The 19,109-nt window shown below is 35.5% G+C and overlaps 1 protein-coding gene across 5 annotated transcripts in view; it reads left to right on the forward strand.

Annotated features, from left to right (window-relative positions):
* LOC105327613 (chromodomain-helicase-DNA-binding protein 1) overlaps window positions 1-19,109 on the forward strand; it is a 21,796-nt gene continuing 2,687 nt past the window's right edge. The window contains exons 1-39 of one of the 5 annotated variants that reach the window (XM_034468940.2): window positions 1-241; window positions 331-447; window positions 5,504-5,667; window positions 5,756-5,975; window positions 6,091-6,180; window positions 6,279-6,328; window positions 7,331-7,411; window positions 8,060-8,200; window positions 8,369-8,413; window positions 8,499-8,638; window positions 8,934-9,159; window positions 9,285-9,385; window positions 9,501-9,694; window positions 9,809-9,939; window positions 10,031-10,247; window positions 10,777-10,866; window positions 11,135-11,325; window positions 11,460-11,595; window positions 11,702-11,754; window positions 11,854-12,004; window positions 12,109-12,261; window positions 12,364-12,585; window positions 12,938-13,083; window positions 13,279-13,378; window positions 13,472-13,634; window positions 13,802-13,920; window positions 14,007-14,230; window positions 14,323-14,462; window positions 14,670-14,805; window positions 15,003-15,153; window positions 15,279-15,386; window positions 15,509-15,778; window positions 16,037-16,153; window positions 16,240-16,418; window positions 16,914-17,019; window positions 17,310-17,467; window positions 17,956-18,111; window positions 18,498-18,593; window positions 18,845-19,039. In XM_034468940.2, coding sequence (XP_034324831.2) covers window positions 439-447; window positions 5,504-5,667; window positions 5,756-5,975; window positions 6,091-6,180; window positions 6,279-6,328; window positions 7,331-7,411; window positions 8,060-8,200; window positions 8,369-8,413; window positions 8,499-8,638; window positions 8,934-9,159; window positions 9,285-9,385; window positions 9,501-9,694; window positions 9,809-9,939; window positions 10,031-10,247; window positions 10,777-10,866; window positions 11,135-11,325; window positions 11,460-11,595; window positions 11,702-11,754; window positions 11,854-12,004; window positions 12,109-12,261; window positions 12,364-12,585; window positions 12,938-13,083; window positions 13,279-13,378; window positions 13,472-13,634; window positions 13,802-13,920; window positions 14,007-14,230; window positions 14,323-14,462; window positions 14,670-14,805; window positions 15,003-15,153; window positions 15,279-15,386; window positions 15,509-15,778; window positions 16,037-16,153; window positions 16,240-16,418; window positions 16,914-17,019; window positions 17,310-17,467; window positions 17,956-18,111; window positions 18,498-18,593; window positions 18,845-19,039 — 5,369 coding nt within the window. In that variant the 5' untranslated portion in view covers window positions 1-241; window positions 331-438. The remainder of the gene's footprint in view (window positions 242-330; window positions 448-5,503; window positions 5,668-5,755; window positions 5,976-6,090; window positions 6,181-6,278; window positions 6,329-7,330; window positions 7,412-8,059; window positions 8,201-8,368; window positions 8,414-8,498; window positions 8,639-8,933; window positions 9,160-9,284; window positions 9,386-9,500; window positions 9,695-9,808; window positions 9,940-10,030; window positions 10,248-10,776; window positions 10,867-11,134; window positions 11,326-11,459; window positions 11,596-11,701; window positions 11,755-11,853; window positions 12,005-12,108; window positions 12,262-12,363; window positions 12,586-12,937; window positions 13,084-13,278; window positions 13,379-13,471; window positions 13,635-13,801; window positions 13,921-14,006; window positions 14,231-14,322; window positions 14,463-14,669; window positions 14,806-15,002; window positions 15,154-15,278; window positions 15,387-15,508; window positions 15,779-16,036; window positions 16,154-16,239; window positions 16,419-16,913; window positions 17,020-17,309; window positions 17,468-17,955; window positions 18,112-18,497; window positions 18,594-18,844; window positions 19,040-19,109) is intronic. The other 4 variants (XM_066088584.1, XM_066088583.1, XM_066088586.1 and 1 more) reach the window with 4 other exon arrangements.

Here is a 19,109-nt window from a genome sequence, read left to right on the forward strand (position 1 = left end):
AATAACTCGTCAGCAGCCATATTTGTTGATTATCGTCTGAGAAGCTTCTGATAAAGAAATATGTAAACAATGGAGGATAGAGTGATGAAAACGACCTAAAATTGTGTTCAGTTAGATTTGTGATAGTTTATGCGTATCTTGGTTTGCATTTAAACATGTTTTCCTTCGCGGTGCCGTAGTAACTTCACGTCTTCGTTTTGAAAATGGAAAAGAACTTGGAAGACAAGCACATGTAACAAAGGTTCGTTTTTCTCTTGATTATGACCACGTTTTCAAAATTTTTGGGTTTGTTTCTTTTCAGTGTTTGTTTTTCTGATTTTTGCATTTTAGGAACTCTCATGACGTGAGCATGACACGTGATTAGAAAGGAATTTTGTTCGATTTTACCGCAGTGCAACCCGTAAGAGAAGCCATGACACGGGCTATGCACCAGTCAGGATGAGCAAGGTTTGCACTATCATTTACTTTTTTTCTTGATAAAATATGTTTTGTTTTTAGGATATTTGCAGGAATATGGAGAAATACTGGAGTCAGCCTTCTGAAAAAGATATTTCCAACGTTATGTGCTTTGGCCGCCATCTTGAAAAATTTTGATTTTGTGGAAGTCTGGCACTTATTGTGCTTTGGATGTCAGTAATAGAAGTATTTGACCTGATATTGTGGTGTAACCAGCTTCTCTAGGGTGTAATTATCATTTCTAGCGTAAAAAAAGTATTTTTGTTGGATAAACAAGGGGAAATATGTGAAAAATATATTATGTTTTGGGAGAGAAGTTGATGCTTTCCAAGGGTAAATTTGTGTATTTTAGATGTTAATTTTAAATTTTTCCATAAAATAGGTGTTGATCATGTCAAATTTTCATTGATTTAGCAGAATTGAAGCATTGACTTTGATTTGACCTTTGTTTAAAAAGATTTTAAATGGGACCCATTTTTGAAAAATTACCATGTATTTGGACTTAGTATTTTTCAGACAGAAATGTGAAAATGATATTTTCACCACATGTGGTTATGTATTGAGTTCTTGTGCCTATCTTTACACACACAGTTTGGAAAGCAAAAAGTTCTTGGAAGCTTATGATTTCTCCTATTTTAATGATTGTTTATGCTGTAAATTACAATTTTTAATGATTTTTACTATGCTGCCACTAATTTTCTCAGTCTTGGTGAAATTTAAGGATCTTTGCTGTTTATCTGCATATGTGAATGTGTTTAGACATTAAAGTACAAAATTGTATCAGAACATCTTTATTTTTATAAGCAAATTGGAATGTTTTTGTTTTTAATGCTTGCATCGGTATTGCAAGTTTCCTTTGAGTAAATGATACCCAACTCAAAGTTCTAAGATAATTATTGATACTAAGTATTAAAATGATATTACAAGATACTGTAATCCTGTGTGATAATGATGCATTGTGATTTTGAAAGAATGTTAAAAAGGATATCATTTATTTCCACATACCCTTTTTTAATGAGGGTCAGATATGTAGAATGATAAATGATTATGTACCGTACAAGAGTATCATATGTTAAAAACTTTTAAAATTATTCATTTGCTGTAAAAGTCTTTTCTTGAGGAACACTTATTTTTTATTAAAAAATTTAAACGCAGACCATTGTAACTTGCAGTAAAAAATATTGTGTTCAGTTTGGGGGGGGGGGGGGGGTTAAGAAAAAATGTAATATTGTAATTACATTAAAATTATTATCATTGAATAAAATTTTTAACATAATGAGCAGCAAGATTTTCATTATTCAATATGTTTATTTGTTGATTGCAAAGATAATGAATTTGCTAGCAATTTGTAAATTTGATTTAATCTTTAAAAGTTATTCTCTGAAAATATGCTCGAAGATTATTATTTAGAAAGCTGTTAGAAAAGCAGATAGTAATCAGTTATTGGATGTATGAGAAAGTGAAAATTTATATAAATTGAATTTTATGTCAGAGGTCAGAATGATATACAGTGCATTGTCTATAATGCTAGAAATATATTTACCTCAATTTTATTGAAAGGAAGGTCTAGAAAAATTGTGTAGACACAGAAAGTCATAAAAATGATTAGTATGTGGCAAAAAAATATTCTACAAATGTATACACTTTTTCAAATCAAAAAAGGGAGACAAAACTTAAAATTAAATGTAATGCTTTTTTCTCAACAAGTTAAAAAGGGATTAGTTATATATGCCGTTGTATAATGAGTTCAGTGCAACATGGTTTTTAATCTCTCATATTTTTTTTTTCACGATATGTACCATAGATTTGCTATATAATTTTGTTGAATTATGTATATTTAAGTTAAGTTTTAAATTGATGTATAATTTAAATCCGTAGACCTACAAAAATTTGCAAAATATTTAAATTTTAATGTTTAACAGTGTAAGCTTATGTGTTTGAATTTGTTTGTTCATTTAACTATTTGATAAGTTTATGGTATCACTTATTTAGAAAACATCTATAGAGTGGTTAGCAAAAAGATTAAGAGAGAAACTTAAAATGAGAAAAATTATCATTTATTATAAGATCATGCTTATAATTGATCATGAAAAACTTGAAAACAATCTTTTTAAAATTTAATTCGTTAAATAGAGAATTGATAAAATTGAAGATTTCTGTACATGTGATATTGCTGTAAAGTGTAGAAAGTAGGAATGTTGGTTAACAAGGTTCTAAAGTCCTTGTGGTTTATGCTTAAAAAGTACTGTAATATTAATGAATCTGCATGAGAATTCACCGTCTGCACCAGAGACATCAATAAGGATTATAATCTGTTCTGTAACCTGAAGTAGATTTCTTGATTTTTCAGCTGAAAAGAGAAAATGTATTATTTTCCTACTTCTTCCTTATCTTTCTGTAGTCCAGATTATTTTAGATGGAAATTCATTGAAAGGAGAGTGTTCTTAACTACAACTAAAAATGCACATTGATTAAATTTGAGATGTGGAATAACTCAGATATATTTGATAATCTATCCTGCTGAATTTAATGAATCTGAGCATTATTCCAATAAAATTGAAGCTTGTCTTACATATATATATGATGTTAACTGAATGCTTTGAATGTACAGTTACTACAATGTATTAGGGACTTTATCTATAGTGCTTCTAAGGTTTCGTGGGGAGGGAGATGATTTGTATAAAAGAATGTAAATAAATTTATTTCTTTAAATAAGTATTTGTTTATTTTACAGATGTTCATATATATATCTACTATTAAGTTGTTAATAGGGTTGTTTGAGAGGGTTGTTACTAATAATTAGACATGCCATTCACAGTGCAGATGGTGTAATCCAAGTTTGTTTGTATTTGATGTCCTCCACTTTATATAAGATTATATGAGCTGTGTCTACAACTTGCAGTTTTTTTAATTTTGTATGTTGTATTTTATCCCCTTGTTGAGGAAAAGGTAACTGAAAATGCACAATATGGATGCTGTATATGAGAGTGGCCCACTCCAAATTTACTTGTGATGTTGGACTTCAAAGATTCTTACATATGTTTGTGACATTTGTATGTTGTTTTTTTTTTTTTAAAATGACTGATATTTGGTGGTTTTTTAAATACATTTTGCTTAAGACAGTTATTTTACATTTTTTTTCACATAGTTATAAAAAAAAAAATCAAGCAGCTAATGTCATAGGTATCTATTCAGGGGGAAAGGGAGGTGTTAAGAGATGGATTTGTCTTGCACATATTACACTTGATCTGAAAAAAGATAGATCTCATTTACTCCCTCAACTTAGAGCATTTTGTGTGTCTTTTTTCATGCATTTTGTGGTTTTTCAAATTTTGTGTTGAATTAGATATTCTCAAAATAGCATAGCATTGTCCTTTATAAAAGTTGCATTGTCTTGCACCTTAATCAGGAGGCGAACAAATCATTGAATTTCTGGTATTCAGTTATGAACCTCAAGGAGGATCAACTAAAAAATAGTGAGATCTATAACATTCACCTACTTTTGTTTAAGGATAAAGATTTTTAAATTTTTTGAGAGGACCTATTTTCAGAAATTTTACGCATGTTGAAGTTTTATGATGATGATTTGTAGGGATTTTATGTGCATTGAAGGCAAATCAATAATTCTTGTATGTATATATTTTTTTATTTTTTAGTAATCTACTTCAATGATCGTATTTATTCTCTAGAGGAGTTAAATAAAATTCTGTCTTTAAAACCCAATTTTAGAAAAGTGGGTGCTGTTTACATTTGATACTTTTATACTTAGGGTGCTTTTCCTTTCAATTTTTTGTTGTTTTAATTCTGTATTAATCATAACATGGTCCACTGTATCTAATTCTAAAACATTTAAAGCTTTCAATGGGGTTCTTATGTCTATTTTAAGATAGTTTGCATTAAATCTTGTGTTACAAGTTTCAGAATACAAGGCACTAGATCATCCTAGGAAGACAGTGTTACTAAGGGTTAGCACCCATGAATTGTTACAAAGAAAATACATTCAGTTTTTATATCATTTCTTCATTGATCAAGACCTATGAATCAGATACATTTAATTTATCTAGGTCTTTCAACCAATGTATTAGATTTATACTACAACCATAACTGCTGGGTGGTTAGTTTGACACTTAGAAATTTTTTCTCAGTCGAGAAATTTTTTTATTATTTGTTTTTTGCATCATAAAGTACAAATATAAAGTTGAACCTGCTTTTCTAATGAATATGTGGTAACTATGAATGGTATATTCAAGAGGAGGTAACTGCAATAAACAAAATGGATGCCAAAATAATCAAAATGGCTGACCTTGCTGAAATAGTAATAGGACATTTTAGTCAATGGATTTGATAAGAAATTGAGCTTCCACATCAAGTTTAAGTTATCTATGGAAGAAAATAACTTGTATTATATTGTTTTTGTATTATTTAAGGATTTATAATACATAATTGACTTAACATTTTTTGAATATTTTTATGTTGGTACTTTGATTTGAAAAATTGGGTTGGGGCGGTATATTTTTTTTATAGTAGTGAAAAAGATAATATGCACCATTTGATAACCATTAATGAAGAGTTTAAGTTTTTTAATGATATCTTCATAATTTTAAATTTGATATAAAATTTTCCATTAATAACTTAAAAAAAATCTTAACTTTAGTAAATTTTGGGGTATTCAGTATGACTGTTACTAAGACACAAGTTCATGGGAGAACTATAATACAGCTGTGAACCATGATGATACTTTACCCAGTGCTTTTCTCATATATGTACTTTATATTTAGGGTAAAATTTTAAATTTTTGAAGAGGGCCCATTTTCACAAAACTTGATTAAAAGTCATGACCCTGGCTCAGTAATCAGTGAGAACCGATTGGCTAAGTCATTCTTCAGTAACAAAATGCAACAATTTCATTTGAAAGGGGTCATGATGATCTTTTGCATATGTTTTGTATGATGATCATAAATTTCTTTAATGTTACTTTTAAGATAGATTAATTTAAGAACATAAGTGTGAATTGCATTGGTAATTTGTATTTTTTCTTCTTCTTTAGCCTTCTATTGAAGATCCTGCTGACTTTGACAGTCCCCTCTTTGGACCATTGAGTAATGACAAAAGTCCAAAAGCAGGTTCCTCTAACAAAGAGAATAAAGATTCCATAAAAAAGGAGATAGAGAACAATGCCAGTGGGTCTGGGTCGGACTCTGGAAACTCAAGGTGAGTTATGTGGTGATATACATAATATAACTTACCCGCACCCTATTAGCTAGTTGCAGTAAACTTATTTAGGTATTGTTTATATCAGTAGTGGTTCAAGCTCAGATGAGAGCGACTCAGAATCTGGGTCAAGGTCGGGTTCTAACTCGGAAACTTCATCATCAGAATCGGATGATTCGGAGTCCAATGAGAGGAGTGAGAGGAAGACGGCTTCCCACTTAGATGATGACTCCCAGGATACTCAGAGTACCAATCTGTCCTCAAAGAGAGGCCGGCCACGCAAATCTAGTATCAATGACATCAAACAGGTGCAACAAACTTTATAACATAATAAACAGATTAAATTTAGATAATAAAAACGAAATTATATTTGAAAAATAAAGATTTATTCATTGTGTTTAATAATCGTTTTTTGTTTGGTAGATTTTGCGGGAAATGTCAGATGATCCTGACCTTTTGGGACTTAGACGATCAGGAAGGGCGAAAAAAGAACCTGTTAGATATAATGCTTTGGTAAGAATTTGATTTCATCAGCACTGTTTTCACTTTAAGCATACAAAATAATTATTTCATTTAAAGATGATTTAATTCCCCAATTTATTCTCCTTCAGGGTGACAGTGACACAGATGATAAGCCAAGAAGAAAAGGAGGAAGAAAGGGGTGGGTGTTTCTGTGATGATTCATGATTCTCATTTACTACCTGTAAAGACCCTCTTGTATCCTCTATTTATACATGTAGCTTTAGTAGATGTGACTTGATTTCTCATACATGTATTTGTAAGCACAAATTGCATGATGTATTGCAAGTCTATTATTTGCTATAATTATTATGTTGACTGTTCAGTATTATTTTTTTTATGATAAAAAGTATTTTTGATTTGTTGCTATTATTTAGTAAAATTACAGTCGATAAAAAGAACACTGAAGAGATTTACACATTTTTTTTCGTAGGCCTTGAATTGTTTTCAAATACATGTAGTTCTATCAAATTTATCTTCTATTGTAGGCCATACTAACATGTAACCACATAATTATTTTTTCCTGATGTCGATGGTGTTAATTTCTAAGATTGTCATTGTGTTAAGTTTGTGCTCGGGATAGACTATAATTTCTTGTTTGAAATGCTTGAATTAGGAAAATTGACAAACACAACTTTCTATTAGCATTGTAAAAATACTGTAGTTTTTCTTTGAAAGAATTGAAATTTCAACAATATTTTCATTTGATTTTAATAAGGAATAAGGACACACAGGACATGGTTTTCATGTTATATCAGATTTATCTGCTTAGACCACGTCATAGCCTCATCTATAGATTTGTCTTAATTGTTAAAATTTGGAAATTATTAGGCTTTTTGTAACCTATATATATGTGAACTTTCAATTGAAACTACAGAAATTGATTGGTAATGTTTTTGGATATTGTATGAATCACAGTTGATTGATATAATCTTAGACTAATTGACTGTTATATCATACTCTGTGGTAAGTCCCCCCATTGATATAGTTTAGACTAATTGACTGTTATATCATACTCTGTGCTAGTCCCTCTATCAACTGTTGGCCGTGTTTTTGTGGTTGGAGAGTTGGTGACGGTGTTTGGCTTTGTTCCAGTGGTTACTGGCTCTTCAGTACTGACCAGTCTCTGTGTACACTTTTTCAGTTCAGATGACTGGAATGCTTCTGATAGTGGCAGTGGTGAGAGTAGTGACGATTACAAACCTTCCTCAAGGGCCTTGTCCAGGTACATGTTCCACATGACAGTCATGTGACCCCTGTCACCTGACTGACTGGCAAGCCCAGAACAGAAAAGATAAAATTTATTGTTGTACTCTCATCGTTCAAACTTTGAGGAATAGTGAAAGTAAGGATTATGGATTTTTTTCTATACAGACTGAGAGAAAATGTTGTGAATCTACATTTTAGATGTAGTGCCCTTCTCTACTCTCCCTTATTTTTATTTTCCTGGTTTGAATTTTGGGTAAATACATCTATAACAACAACAAAGAATAAAGATATAAATATGATTATGTTCAAAACAAGTATGATAATTTAGGGAATGCAGTGTTGTACAGTGAACACTTTTTTGTTGTCTCTTAAATGATTTATCTTGAAAATAAATACCAGTTGAACTTTTAATCAACATGTGTGATATGAATTTTAATTTCCTGTATTCTACAGTATGTGTGTATCTAAAATACTCACTTAGATTAGTGTTGAATTGATAACTAATTTACTTAACCAGTTATATTCTCTTTCTAAATTATTATTCTAAAGATAACAGAAAATAATTGTTTCCTATGCAATTTTAAATATGAAAGATTGAAAATGGGATGAACATCTACTTTGTTTGGTGAAAAAGTTTGATGCTGAGTATTTTGGCTGCTTTCAGGCCGGGAGGTAGAAGAAACTTGCGGGCCGCACCACCGAGGCGAGGCAGACAGGCCACCAGTAATCTGAGCGATTCAGATGAGTCCAACAGTGAGGAGGATACTCGCAGTTCTTCAAGGATTTATTCCAACAAAAAAATCAGGTAAACAGACTCACCAACAAACTTCAGATTAACATACTCCACCAAAAATTCTTGTACATATACTCCACCAATAAATTGGACAAACACATCAGATCAAACTGATGAAATTAAGTCTCCAACATGCAAGTTCTAAAAAAGTCTGACAGTAATCTGAATTTTATCTTGTAGACGTGACTATACCACAAGAAGGAAAGGAACTAAGAGTAAAGTCAGGTAAGTCTAATTGGAGAACACGCATGAAAACAATAAAATGAGCTTTTTTCAGAATTGTGATCATTGTGATGTTTTGTAATTGTAGTTACAAGGAAGACTCGGACGACCAGACGGACTCGGATGATATTATTGAGGTCACACAGGATCAGATGGAGGCCGAGGAGGAGGACGATAATAAGGAGATCATAGAGAAGGTGCTGGACGACCGGATCGGACGTGTCACAGGTACACACTTGTCAGGACTGTCTGTCTGTCTGTTTTCCTGTCTGTCTGTTACTGAAACAAACCATCTCATAATATTTTTAGGACATGTTTGAAAACATATTAGTCTTGTGACTTGCTGTTGAACATACTTGTCTTAAATCAAGTAAACACTTGTTTACCTTTGACGAAAAGTTGATGTAAGTCAGGTTAAGTCTATATGAAATACTAAAACATGTCTTTGGGGGTTTTTTTAAATTATATTTCTGTATTAAATGAAAATTTAAAGAATGCATGAAGAATGGCATTTTTCTGGCAGCAACAGGAAGCAAAACGACCATATATAATGTACAAGACAATGGAGACCCTAACGATGGAGTGGACCCAGCCACCGAGGAGACGGAGAAGCAGTTCCTGATCAAGTGGAAGAACTGGGCACACATCCACAACACCTGGGAGTCATATAAAACACTGAAGGAACAGAAAGTCCACGGTCTGAAGAAGCTGGACAACTACATCAAAAAGCAGGACGAGATCAGAGAGTGGTAGGTCAACATGTTCTGATGTTACCCGTCACATTCAGACTGAACTATTGAGTCAGAAAGAGCTTATTAGGGCAACTAACTTTGTTGATCAAAATGTAAACCTTGTGAATTTTTGTTTTAAACAGGAAAGATCAAGCAACGCCTGAAGATATTGATTATTTTGAATGTCAGCAGGAAATGGTACAGGAGTTGTACCAGCAACATATGCATGTGGAAAGAATTATTGGTAAGCTCTTCAATGTGCTGAAATCATTCAGATAAAACATAAAAACCTGACTGTGTAGAGGTTTTATGGCATTTATTATATGACTCAGAGAGTATTGATTTCGTTTATTCTCTAGCTCACTCAAACCAAAAAATGGCCAATGAGAACAATGGTTACCCAGATTACCTTTGTAAGTGGGAAGGTCTTCCATACTCGGAATGTACATGGGAGGAAGGCGAGCTTGTGTCACGCAAATTTCAAGTGTTAGTGGATGAGTACAATGTACGAAACAAGTCGCAGAGGACCCCCACTCCAGCCAAATATTGCAAAGTAAGAGCACTCCATATCATCCATAACAACTAATGAATTGATAATCAGAAATACAGGGTATCTAAAGCATTCGAAGGGAGTAAGGTAGTTATCACCTGTGGTTTATTCTTGCAGGCCCTTCGATACCGTCCAAAGTTCGCACCATTGAAAAATCAGCCTTCATTCCTGGGTGGAGAAAATAATCAGCTTGTGTTGAGGGATTATCAGTTAGATGGTGTTAATTGGCTCATGCATACATGGTCTAAGTAAGTAATCAATCCTGCCTTAAGTTCTTCAACACACAATAACATTTACCAGTTTATGTATTTTCAATTCAACCTTCTTTTTTTTCTTCAGAGAAAACAGTGTGATATTAGCAGATGAAATGGGCCTTGGGAAGACCATTCAAACCATAGGATTTTTATCAATTTTATACAATACATTCCAAGTGTATGGACCTAATGTGTTAGTTGTACCTCTCTCCACCATTGCTGCTTGGCAGAGAGAATTTAAACTCTGGGCTCCAGAAATGAATGTTGTGATATACTTAGGGGATATAAGTAGTCGAAATAAGGTAGTTATATTAAACATTCTCTGTAAAACCATACATCATATACTTAGGGGATATAAGTAGTCGAAATAAGGTAGTTATATTAAACATTCTCTGTAAAACCATACATCATATACTTAGGGGATATAAGTAGTCGGAATAAGGTAGTTATATTTAACATTCTCTGTAAAACCATACATCATATACATGTAACTAGCTAGGAAGTATTTGTAAACAATATACAGTCAAACTCCGTTATCTCGAACTAGACGGGGCTGTTATAAAAACTTCCGATATCTGAATATTCGAGATATCCAGGGTAAAATACTTTAAAAATAGGTGGTTGGGACTAAAAAATTACTTCGACATATCCATTGTATTCGAGATATCGGTGTTCGAGATATCGAAGTTTAACTGTATAGCATGATGTATAAATGGTGTGAGATTTAAACAATGCTGAATCAGAGGTAATAGATACACTACAAAATCAACAGAATATGTTGTAAGCTTATGAATGTGCAGTCTGTGTGAACAATTATTGAATTCTGTACAGATACGGGAACATGAATGGTGCCACAGTGGAAACAAGAGGTTAAAGTTCAATGTGTTGGTTACAACCTATGAAATCCTCCTGAAAGACAAGGTAAGGATCAGACTGTACAGGTAGCAAAGGAATCCATGCGTCTTCTGTAGGGAATCTAAATGTAGCAATGATTGTCAGAATGTGTCAATTTCTTTTATACATACCCATACATCTGTCATTACACATAAAACTAAGCTTGAAAATAAGTTATTCTATTTCATGTACATAAAGCATATGGAATGAAACAGTTAATGTGATTCTCTTTTACAAATGGACAAAAAGCCATATGATGACAAGTAGCTTACCACCTTTGTTCCTTGCCTTTCAGTCTTTCCTGGGTAGTGTGAACTGGGCCACCCTGATTGTGGACGAGGCCCATCGGCTGAAGAACGATGATTCTCTCCTCTACAAGACTCTTTTTGAATTTAATTCCAACCATAGACTTCTGATTACGGGTACCCCTCTACAGAACTCCCTCAAAGAACTGTGGGCTCTTCTCCACTTCATCATGCCAGACAAGTAAGAGCTATTTCCTCTATGCGAATGACCATGTATTGTTTGATGCATGACTTATGGTTTCATTTGCCATCTGTGTTGAGGGTTATTTTCACGTCTTCAGTGTCTGAGTTAAAGTAAATTTAACATTGTTAAAGGTTTTACAAGTGGGCTGATTTTGAGGAGAAACATTCATCTGCTCAGAAGACAGGGTTTGTTAATTTGCACAAAGAGCTGGAATCCTTCCTGTTACGTCGTGTAAAGAAAGATGTGGAGAAATCTCTACCAGCCAAGGTTTGTGACCACTCATTAAGTAGGTGTAAACACTTCTTACTGTTCATTCTACGGAGAGTTGGTGATGGTTGAACCCATTTATTAATCTTATACTCTTTAATTTTAGACGGAGCAAATTCTACGAGTAGAGATGTCATCTATACAAAAACAGTATTACAGGTGAATATTATAAACCAAAGCGAGAAATTACAATCCTTTTGTAGATTGCACTCAAGATCATGTTGCATTGCTAAGGTTGTACATGTTTCTGTTTTATAGGTGGATATTAACAAAGAACTATAAAGCATTAAGTAAAGGACTGAAGGGTAATGTGTCCAGTTTTGTGAACATAATAATGGAACTGAAGAAGTGTTGTAACCATTCTCAGCTGATCAGGCCCCCAGAGGAAGAGTTCTCTGACAGACTTGCTGTGAGTTATCATTCTCTATGACATCAGTATTATACTAGTATCTATATTAATCTGTTGAATAATTTACGCCTTTATAATAAAGATGTGTATTCTGTGTTTTGTAGTCTTTGGTCAAAGGAAGTGGCAAATTAATTTTGCTGGATAAACTATTATTAAGGCTCAAGGAATCTGGTCACCGTGTCCTGATTTTCTCCCAGATGGTTAGAATGCTGGACATCCTGGCAGAATATCTACAAATGAGGCATTTTCAATACCAAGTAAGCTACTAAATTCACTGTATCCTTGATTGACAGAATCCTACCTATAGCGAAACACTCTGAAGGGATTAGAATTCTGAATGTTGACTTGCTTATTGACAGAGATTAGACGGGTCGGTGAGGGGAGACCTCCGGAAGCAGGCCATGGACCACTTCAATGCCGAGGGATCAGAGGACTTCTGTTTCCTTTTGTCAACTCGGGCTGGGGGTCTCGGGGTTAACTTAGCCACTGCCGACACAGTCATTATTTTTGACAGTGACTGGAATCCTCAAAATGACCTGCAGGCTCAGGCTCGAGCTCACAGAATAGGGCAGAAAAATCAGGTAAAGGAACTCACAGGATAGAGTAAAAAAAATCAGTGAATAGGCTGGAAATGTTAGGTAAAGAAAACTCAATAATTAGGGCAGAAAAATCAGGTATAGGAGCTCCCAGAATAGGACAGAAGAATCAGGTAAGGAAGCTTTCAGGATGTGGCAAAAAAAATCAGGTAGAAAAATGCAGGATAGGGCAAACATTCCAGGTAAAGAAGCTAACCGGATAAGATTAAAAAATCAGATAAAGAAACTCAATGGAAAAATTAACATACTCTGTATTCTACATTAATTTTGGTCTAATTACATGTTCATAATATCTTTCTTATTGATCGGTGCAAGTTTATTTGAATTTCTGTGACAGGTGAGTGTGTACAGACTGGTCACCAAGAACAGCGTGGAGGAGGACATAGTGGAGCGAGCCAAAAGGAAAATGGTGCTGGATCATCTGGTCATCCAGAGAATGGACACCACGGGCCGGACCGTGCTCAACCGGGGCATTCCTTCCAGGTCAGTCTCACTATCACATTGTCAGTGTCGGTGCTGTATAGTCCTACTGCTATGATGTACACAACCACTGCTTCACAAAATTCTGCTGAAGTTTGTCAGGGCTTTCTCTGTGTGTATGTGTATAACATACAGTAAATGTACTGTGCAGTTTTTATTTTGAGATGACGATTTAATGTGTGATTGATTTTGTTTTAGTAATTCTACCCCATTCAACAAAGATGAATTGACTTCCATTCTTAAATTTGGTGCTGAAGAATTATTTAAAGAAAATGATGAAGATGAGGATGAACCACAGGTAAAAAGCAGATTCAATCACATATACATGTGTGTCAAACATCATTGAAGAAAGAAGGTTGTGGACATTTCTTTAAATTTATCCCGTGTTTAGGTGGATATAGATGAAATTCTAAAGCGAGCTGAAACCAGAGAAGTGGAGGAAAATAATACAGGTGTAGGGGACGAGCTGCTGTCTCAGTTTAAAGTGGTCAGCTTTGACAACATGGAGGATGAGGAAATAGAACAAACACCAGGGACGAGGACTGAGGAGGAAGGTAAGACTACTGGAGAGTCGGGTGTAGACTGTATGACTGTTAGTGTTATACAGTGCATACTGTGATCACCTGAATGGAAAAAGTCCTAGTTTGGGCGCTAGGCTCCCATTTTAGATCTCCTATATAACAGTATGGTAGCGTCTCATACTTACTGATTCACTTTACAGACAAGTCCTGGGATTCCATCATCCCTGAAGCAGATAGACGAAAAATAGAGGAAGAGGAGGAACAGAAACGCTTGTTAGAACTTAACCTCCCTCCACGATCCAGGAAATCACTGCAACAGGTCAGACTAAGCATCAACAATGATCCAATTCATGCTGAACTCTGCCAATCCAGAATCCCAATAACAGTCATTCTTTTTATCTTCAGCCTCAGGTTGGTGATGACTCGGATGACAATAGCAGGAGAAAAGGTAAAAGGAATGTGGATGATGAAGACAGCGAAGAAGACGATGATGATGATGAAGATGATGATGACCAGCCAAGGAAACGTGGTAGACCAAAAATGTCCAAGACATCAGTTCGGGGCTTCAATGACTCTGAAATCCGACGCTTTATCAAAAGCTTTAAAAAATTTGGAAGACCAATGACAAGGTTTGTATTTCTGACAAAAGAATGAAGAATTTGTTAGAGAAGTTAATATTGGAGTATTTGTACAAGGGTCAATGGATGGGTGTGGATTACAGGTTGGATGCAATCGCCTGTGATGCTGAGCTTCAAGAGAAATCAGAGAGTGATCTCCAGAGGCTGGCAGAAATACTGATAAGAAACTGTGAACAAGCCATAGAGGAGGCCAAGAACAAGACAGAGCAGGACAATAATGAAGGTAAGACCTGCTGTCATCTGTTATCGCATATATATGTGTACATCACAGTTAGTTCTTACTACAATTAATAATAACAATTTTTTTAAAGTTGTATAAGTTTATAGTTATTGACATTGTGGATTTACATGTATGATCTCTTCGAAGACTGATTCTTGTTTTGCATGCACATAGAATATTTATGAATTAGACATACTCTTGTTTCTTAAGGAGGTAAGAAAGGTAACAGGGGTCCCTCTTGCAAGATTTCCAGTGTCTCTGTCAACGCCCAGGCAATTGTGAAGGCGGGGCAGGAGTTAGAGCCCCTGGCAGCAACTATCCCTGCTGATGCTGATGAGAGGAAGAGGTAAGTAATGGAACCTTTTTTATACCATTAAGATTAAATTATTTTGTGCATATATTCCACAATTGCCAGTTGATATTCCTATACAGTAATAAAAATGGGCAAACTCTGTGTACACTGCAGCTAAGATTGGCTGATAGGTCTGTAATTTGTTCCTGTTAAGGTCATGTAGTTGAGTAATAGTTGTGTTTGTTCTCTAGATACCAGCTACCATTCAAAGCCAAGGCTGTACACTGGGACTGCATCTGGGATGTAGAGGAGGACTCCAACCTTCTGAAGGGCATCTATGAGTACGGACTGGGCAGCTGGGAGGCCATTAAAATGGACCCCAGCCTTCAGCTTCATGATAAGGTGAGTAATTACTCGGTGCAGAGATGGATTGTACAGGTAATGAAAGCACTGAAGCATATAAGACCTCTACTGAGACAGGTCGCTATCACTGACATTTGAGTTTTTAAACTTTTGTCATGTTTTAGATTCTGCCTGATGGAATTGATCTGAAACCACAAGGAAAACACTTGGCTACACGAGCTGATTATCTCCTGAAGGTGCTAAAGAAGAACTCAAGTCAGGAGAATGGAGGGGTACTACTATCACAAACACATTGATTTTGAATTATACTTTATGATTTATTGCTATATTTTGGATATTGGATTAAGACATACAGGTAGACTTCAGAGCCGTAACTTTTCTTTATCTTCCTAAGGACACGGTGTCCACAGGATTGGGCAAGCCTAGGAAGAAGAGGAAGGGTAAACCCAAGACGACGGCCGAGATAATAGAGAAGGACTTCAGTGATTCCGAGGAAGATTCCCGTGCTAATTTTAACAATAATAGTGCTAGAGAAGAGACCAGTCGTGATAGCTTTTTTGATCAACATAAGAAAAAGAAAAAGACTTTAAAGCCTGACAAGATTCCAGAGGAGGAAGATACACTTACAAGGGATTCTGTGGATATAAAAAAGAAAAAGAAAAAGGTAACGGAGAATTCCAATTACTCCAGTTCTGTTGCTGATTCCTCTGTTAAGAAGCTCTTTCTATGTGATGCGATTACTTGTATATTAGGTGACTAATGTTCTTTACATTGATAAACTGTATGAAATGTCAGTAGGCTTGAGATGGTTTGTGAAATCAAAATTTGTTTATATATTTGTTCACCAGAGGAAGTATAATATATGTTATATGTTTCTAAGTGACACAAAACTTGAACTGACTTACTACACTGTATTTTACAGGCAGCCAAAAAGTCCAAGCAGAATGATGCAATGCATTTCACTGCTGGAGCGGTACCTGTTCCGGTAGCTCTGGAATCCGAGTTCACCGGGGAGCTACCAGCTGAAGTTTTCTCAAAGGTATAGTGGTTCATCAGAAACTCAAGAAACCAATTATCCTCATTCCCATCCGTAACACACTGTATAGAAACAAATATTCCTTTCAGTGCAAGGAGATGATGCGGCCAGTAAAAAGAGCACTAAAACGCTTGGACAACCCCGATGAGGGAATGTCAGACAAAGAGCAGCTGGTACACACTCGTCAGTGTCTTCTGAAGATCGGGGACCGGATCAATGAGTGTATGGGTCACTACAACGACCCTGAGGTCATCAAGCAGTGGCGCAGGTGAGGAAATGTGGGAGACGTCAGTCAAGCTTACTCCAACAAGATAATTGCAAATGTATCAGCAAAATTACTATAACAGATAGTAATATATAAATAGTGCCTGTTTGGGAGGGTAACAGTTGAAATTGACACCCCGAGAAAACCATTGTCAACCGACGCGAAGCGGAGGTTGACAATGGTTTTCGAGGGGTGTCAATTTCAACTGTTTTCCTCCCAAACAGGCACTATTTATTTTGTTATACTGAATGTCTTTTTTAAATTTTTTAAGAAAATTTTACTGCTTTTATATAGGAATAACGTGAATTCTACAGCGAACCGTACGCGCATAATTTTCGCGCATGTAACATTTTTTAATGTTACCCGTTGCCAAGTGCGTTGCTAACGCTGAGGGTAATAGTAAATATTATTAACTGCGTCTTAACCAATCAGATTTCAGTATTTAACATGAAAGTATAACAATGTTCTTTATGTTCACATGTATTTGATATATTGCAGTTTTCTGTGGATTTTTGTGTCCAAGTTCACTGAGTTTGATGCTAAGAAGCTCCACAAGTTGTATAAGCATGCCTACAGGAGGAGAGAGGAGGAGCAGGAACACGAGGTCAGAACACATGTACTACTTACGTTCTACATTTTACTGTATAACTGGTCATTAACTCCTCTGATGTGATGTAAACAGCACTGTACACTAAAATCTTGTCCGACAGAAAGATTCTGCTAGACTTTCTAATCCTGTCATTGTTTTAGAACACTCAAGCATTGAACAAACTTAATAGGATTTTTTTATACATTTACTCCTTGATGAGACAACCTCCTCCTTTCTCTTTACTTTCTATTCAACACGCAGAGACTTTTCTTCATGTCAATTGACACTATGCTGTTATCGTTTAGGGTGGTAACAACAAACCACAGTCATCGGAAAAACATGGGAACCATGTGGAAAAGCATGGGGAGGGTAAGAAACACAAACGGCCCCCAGAGTCCGGGGATGGAGGCGAGAAAGCGGCCAAGAAAGCCCAGCTTGAGCACCGGCCCAAGGATCACAAAAGGTGAGGCAGGCAGTAAACGCCCCGCTCAGTGTAGTCCTCTCTGGCTTAGTAGTGTATGTAATGGCATGCTACAATACTTCAGTTCTATCCATGTACTTGTCTCCTTTAGAGAATAATGACTGTGTATTACAAAGACTATATTAGACAATTGTGTATAGTTTTTTATAAACAGCATGTACAATATCACTTTGTATTTTTAAGTGCTTTTTTTATTTCATTTATCTCTGTATTAAGTTTAGTTTTCTGACATTAGTGTTGTATTTAGTGGATTTAAAAAGTGAGGACCAGCGGCTATATAGGCAATTAAACCAGAAAACTGCACCATTATTTTATAAGCAAGGCAACAATTAAAGAGGAAATAAGTGTTACACCAGTTAAATTCATATACATTTACAAGAAGCCGCCCTCAGAAACCAGCACAGAACTAGGTTGCGGATCACTGATTTTGTTGGTGTGATTTTGATTTGCGTTTTTGTTTCCTTCTTAAGTTCTGCCTCTGTAAGTAACGGTCCCCGTCATAGTGCCAGCACCAACAGCTTAACTCACAAACACAGTGTCCTTGATTCTAGTCACGACTCCAACTCTAACGATAGGTGGACTCATGCTAGTCCCTTAGCACGGGCCGAAGATCAACCTAGAACTAGGCAAGTCTTGTGTGTGTGCTGTCTGCTCCGGGGAGGGATATCTCGCTGGACTTGCGTCTAGAAATTCTGGCATCAGAGTCAATCCTTAGCTCATTAGGAAACTTGTTTTCCAGATTTAGTCAATTAGAATAATGGTTATTTTATTTTAAATTAAACTCCTTTCATATAAATTAAAAATGAACGCCTTTGTTTTGATTTTGAAAATAAAGGGGTCTTAAGTCTATGTATCTAAATTCTCCTTGTTTCTGATGCATGTACTGTTGTAATGTTTTAAGTTTCTCTGCGAAGTAGTTCTTTTGTTTGGCCTTTGTGTGTAACATTGCCAGAGTTTACAGAGTTTGATCCAAGACCAGATCTTTATCATGAGTGGATTTGTCTCTGTATAGGTATGAGAACAGTTCCAGTGCATATGGGCGTTCGCAGCATTATCCAGAGAGGAATTACCATGGCAATGACCCCAGGTTTGGGGACTCACACCATAGGCAAGTACACTGTCAAGAAGTGAGAGATTTGTCAAATTTGTAAAAATGGTTAAAATTCATTCTTCCCACTTGTAAATTTTATGTAGACAGTGATGCAGTCTCTAAGATTTTGATCTAAGATATTTCAAGGCGTTAGGCCAACAATGTGCACAGTTATACAATGTAAAAGGGTCTTTAAAAAGGTGACATTTTGATCTTTTATTTGTTTGATTTAATCGAGGATAATTTTATCATTATTACTCTTTTATCAGGTTCAACAATGATCGGCGAGAGTATTCTTCCAGTCATGCATATCATCGCGATCGAGGTGATCATTCATCATCAAGTTACCATTCTCATCACGATCACCACGGTAACTACCGATCAGATCACCGTGGTGACCGGCGTCCTGACTATGGACAGTACGGTCACCGCGACTATGGCAGCAACCGTCCCGATAGTAGTAGGTATGTATCTTGTAGGAATCGCTAGGCAACCCTCCATCTCACATGACTAATTTGTCCCCAGGTCAAGATC

The sequence above is a fragment of the Magallana gigas genome, chromosome 6, assembly GCF_963853765.1.
Source record: "Magallana gigas chromosome 6, xbMagGiga1.1, whole genome shotgun sequence".
Lineage (NCBI taxonomy): Eukaryota > Metazoa > Mollusca > Bivalvia > Ostreida > Ostreidae > Magallana > Magallana gigas.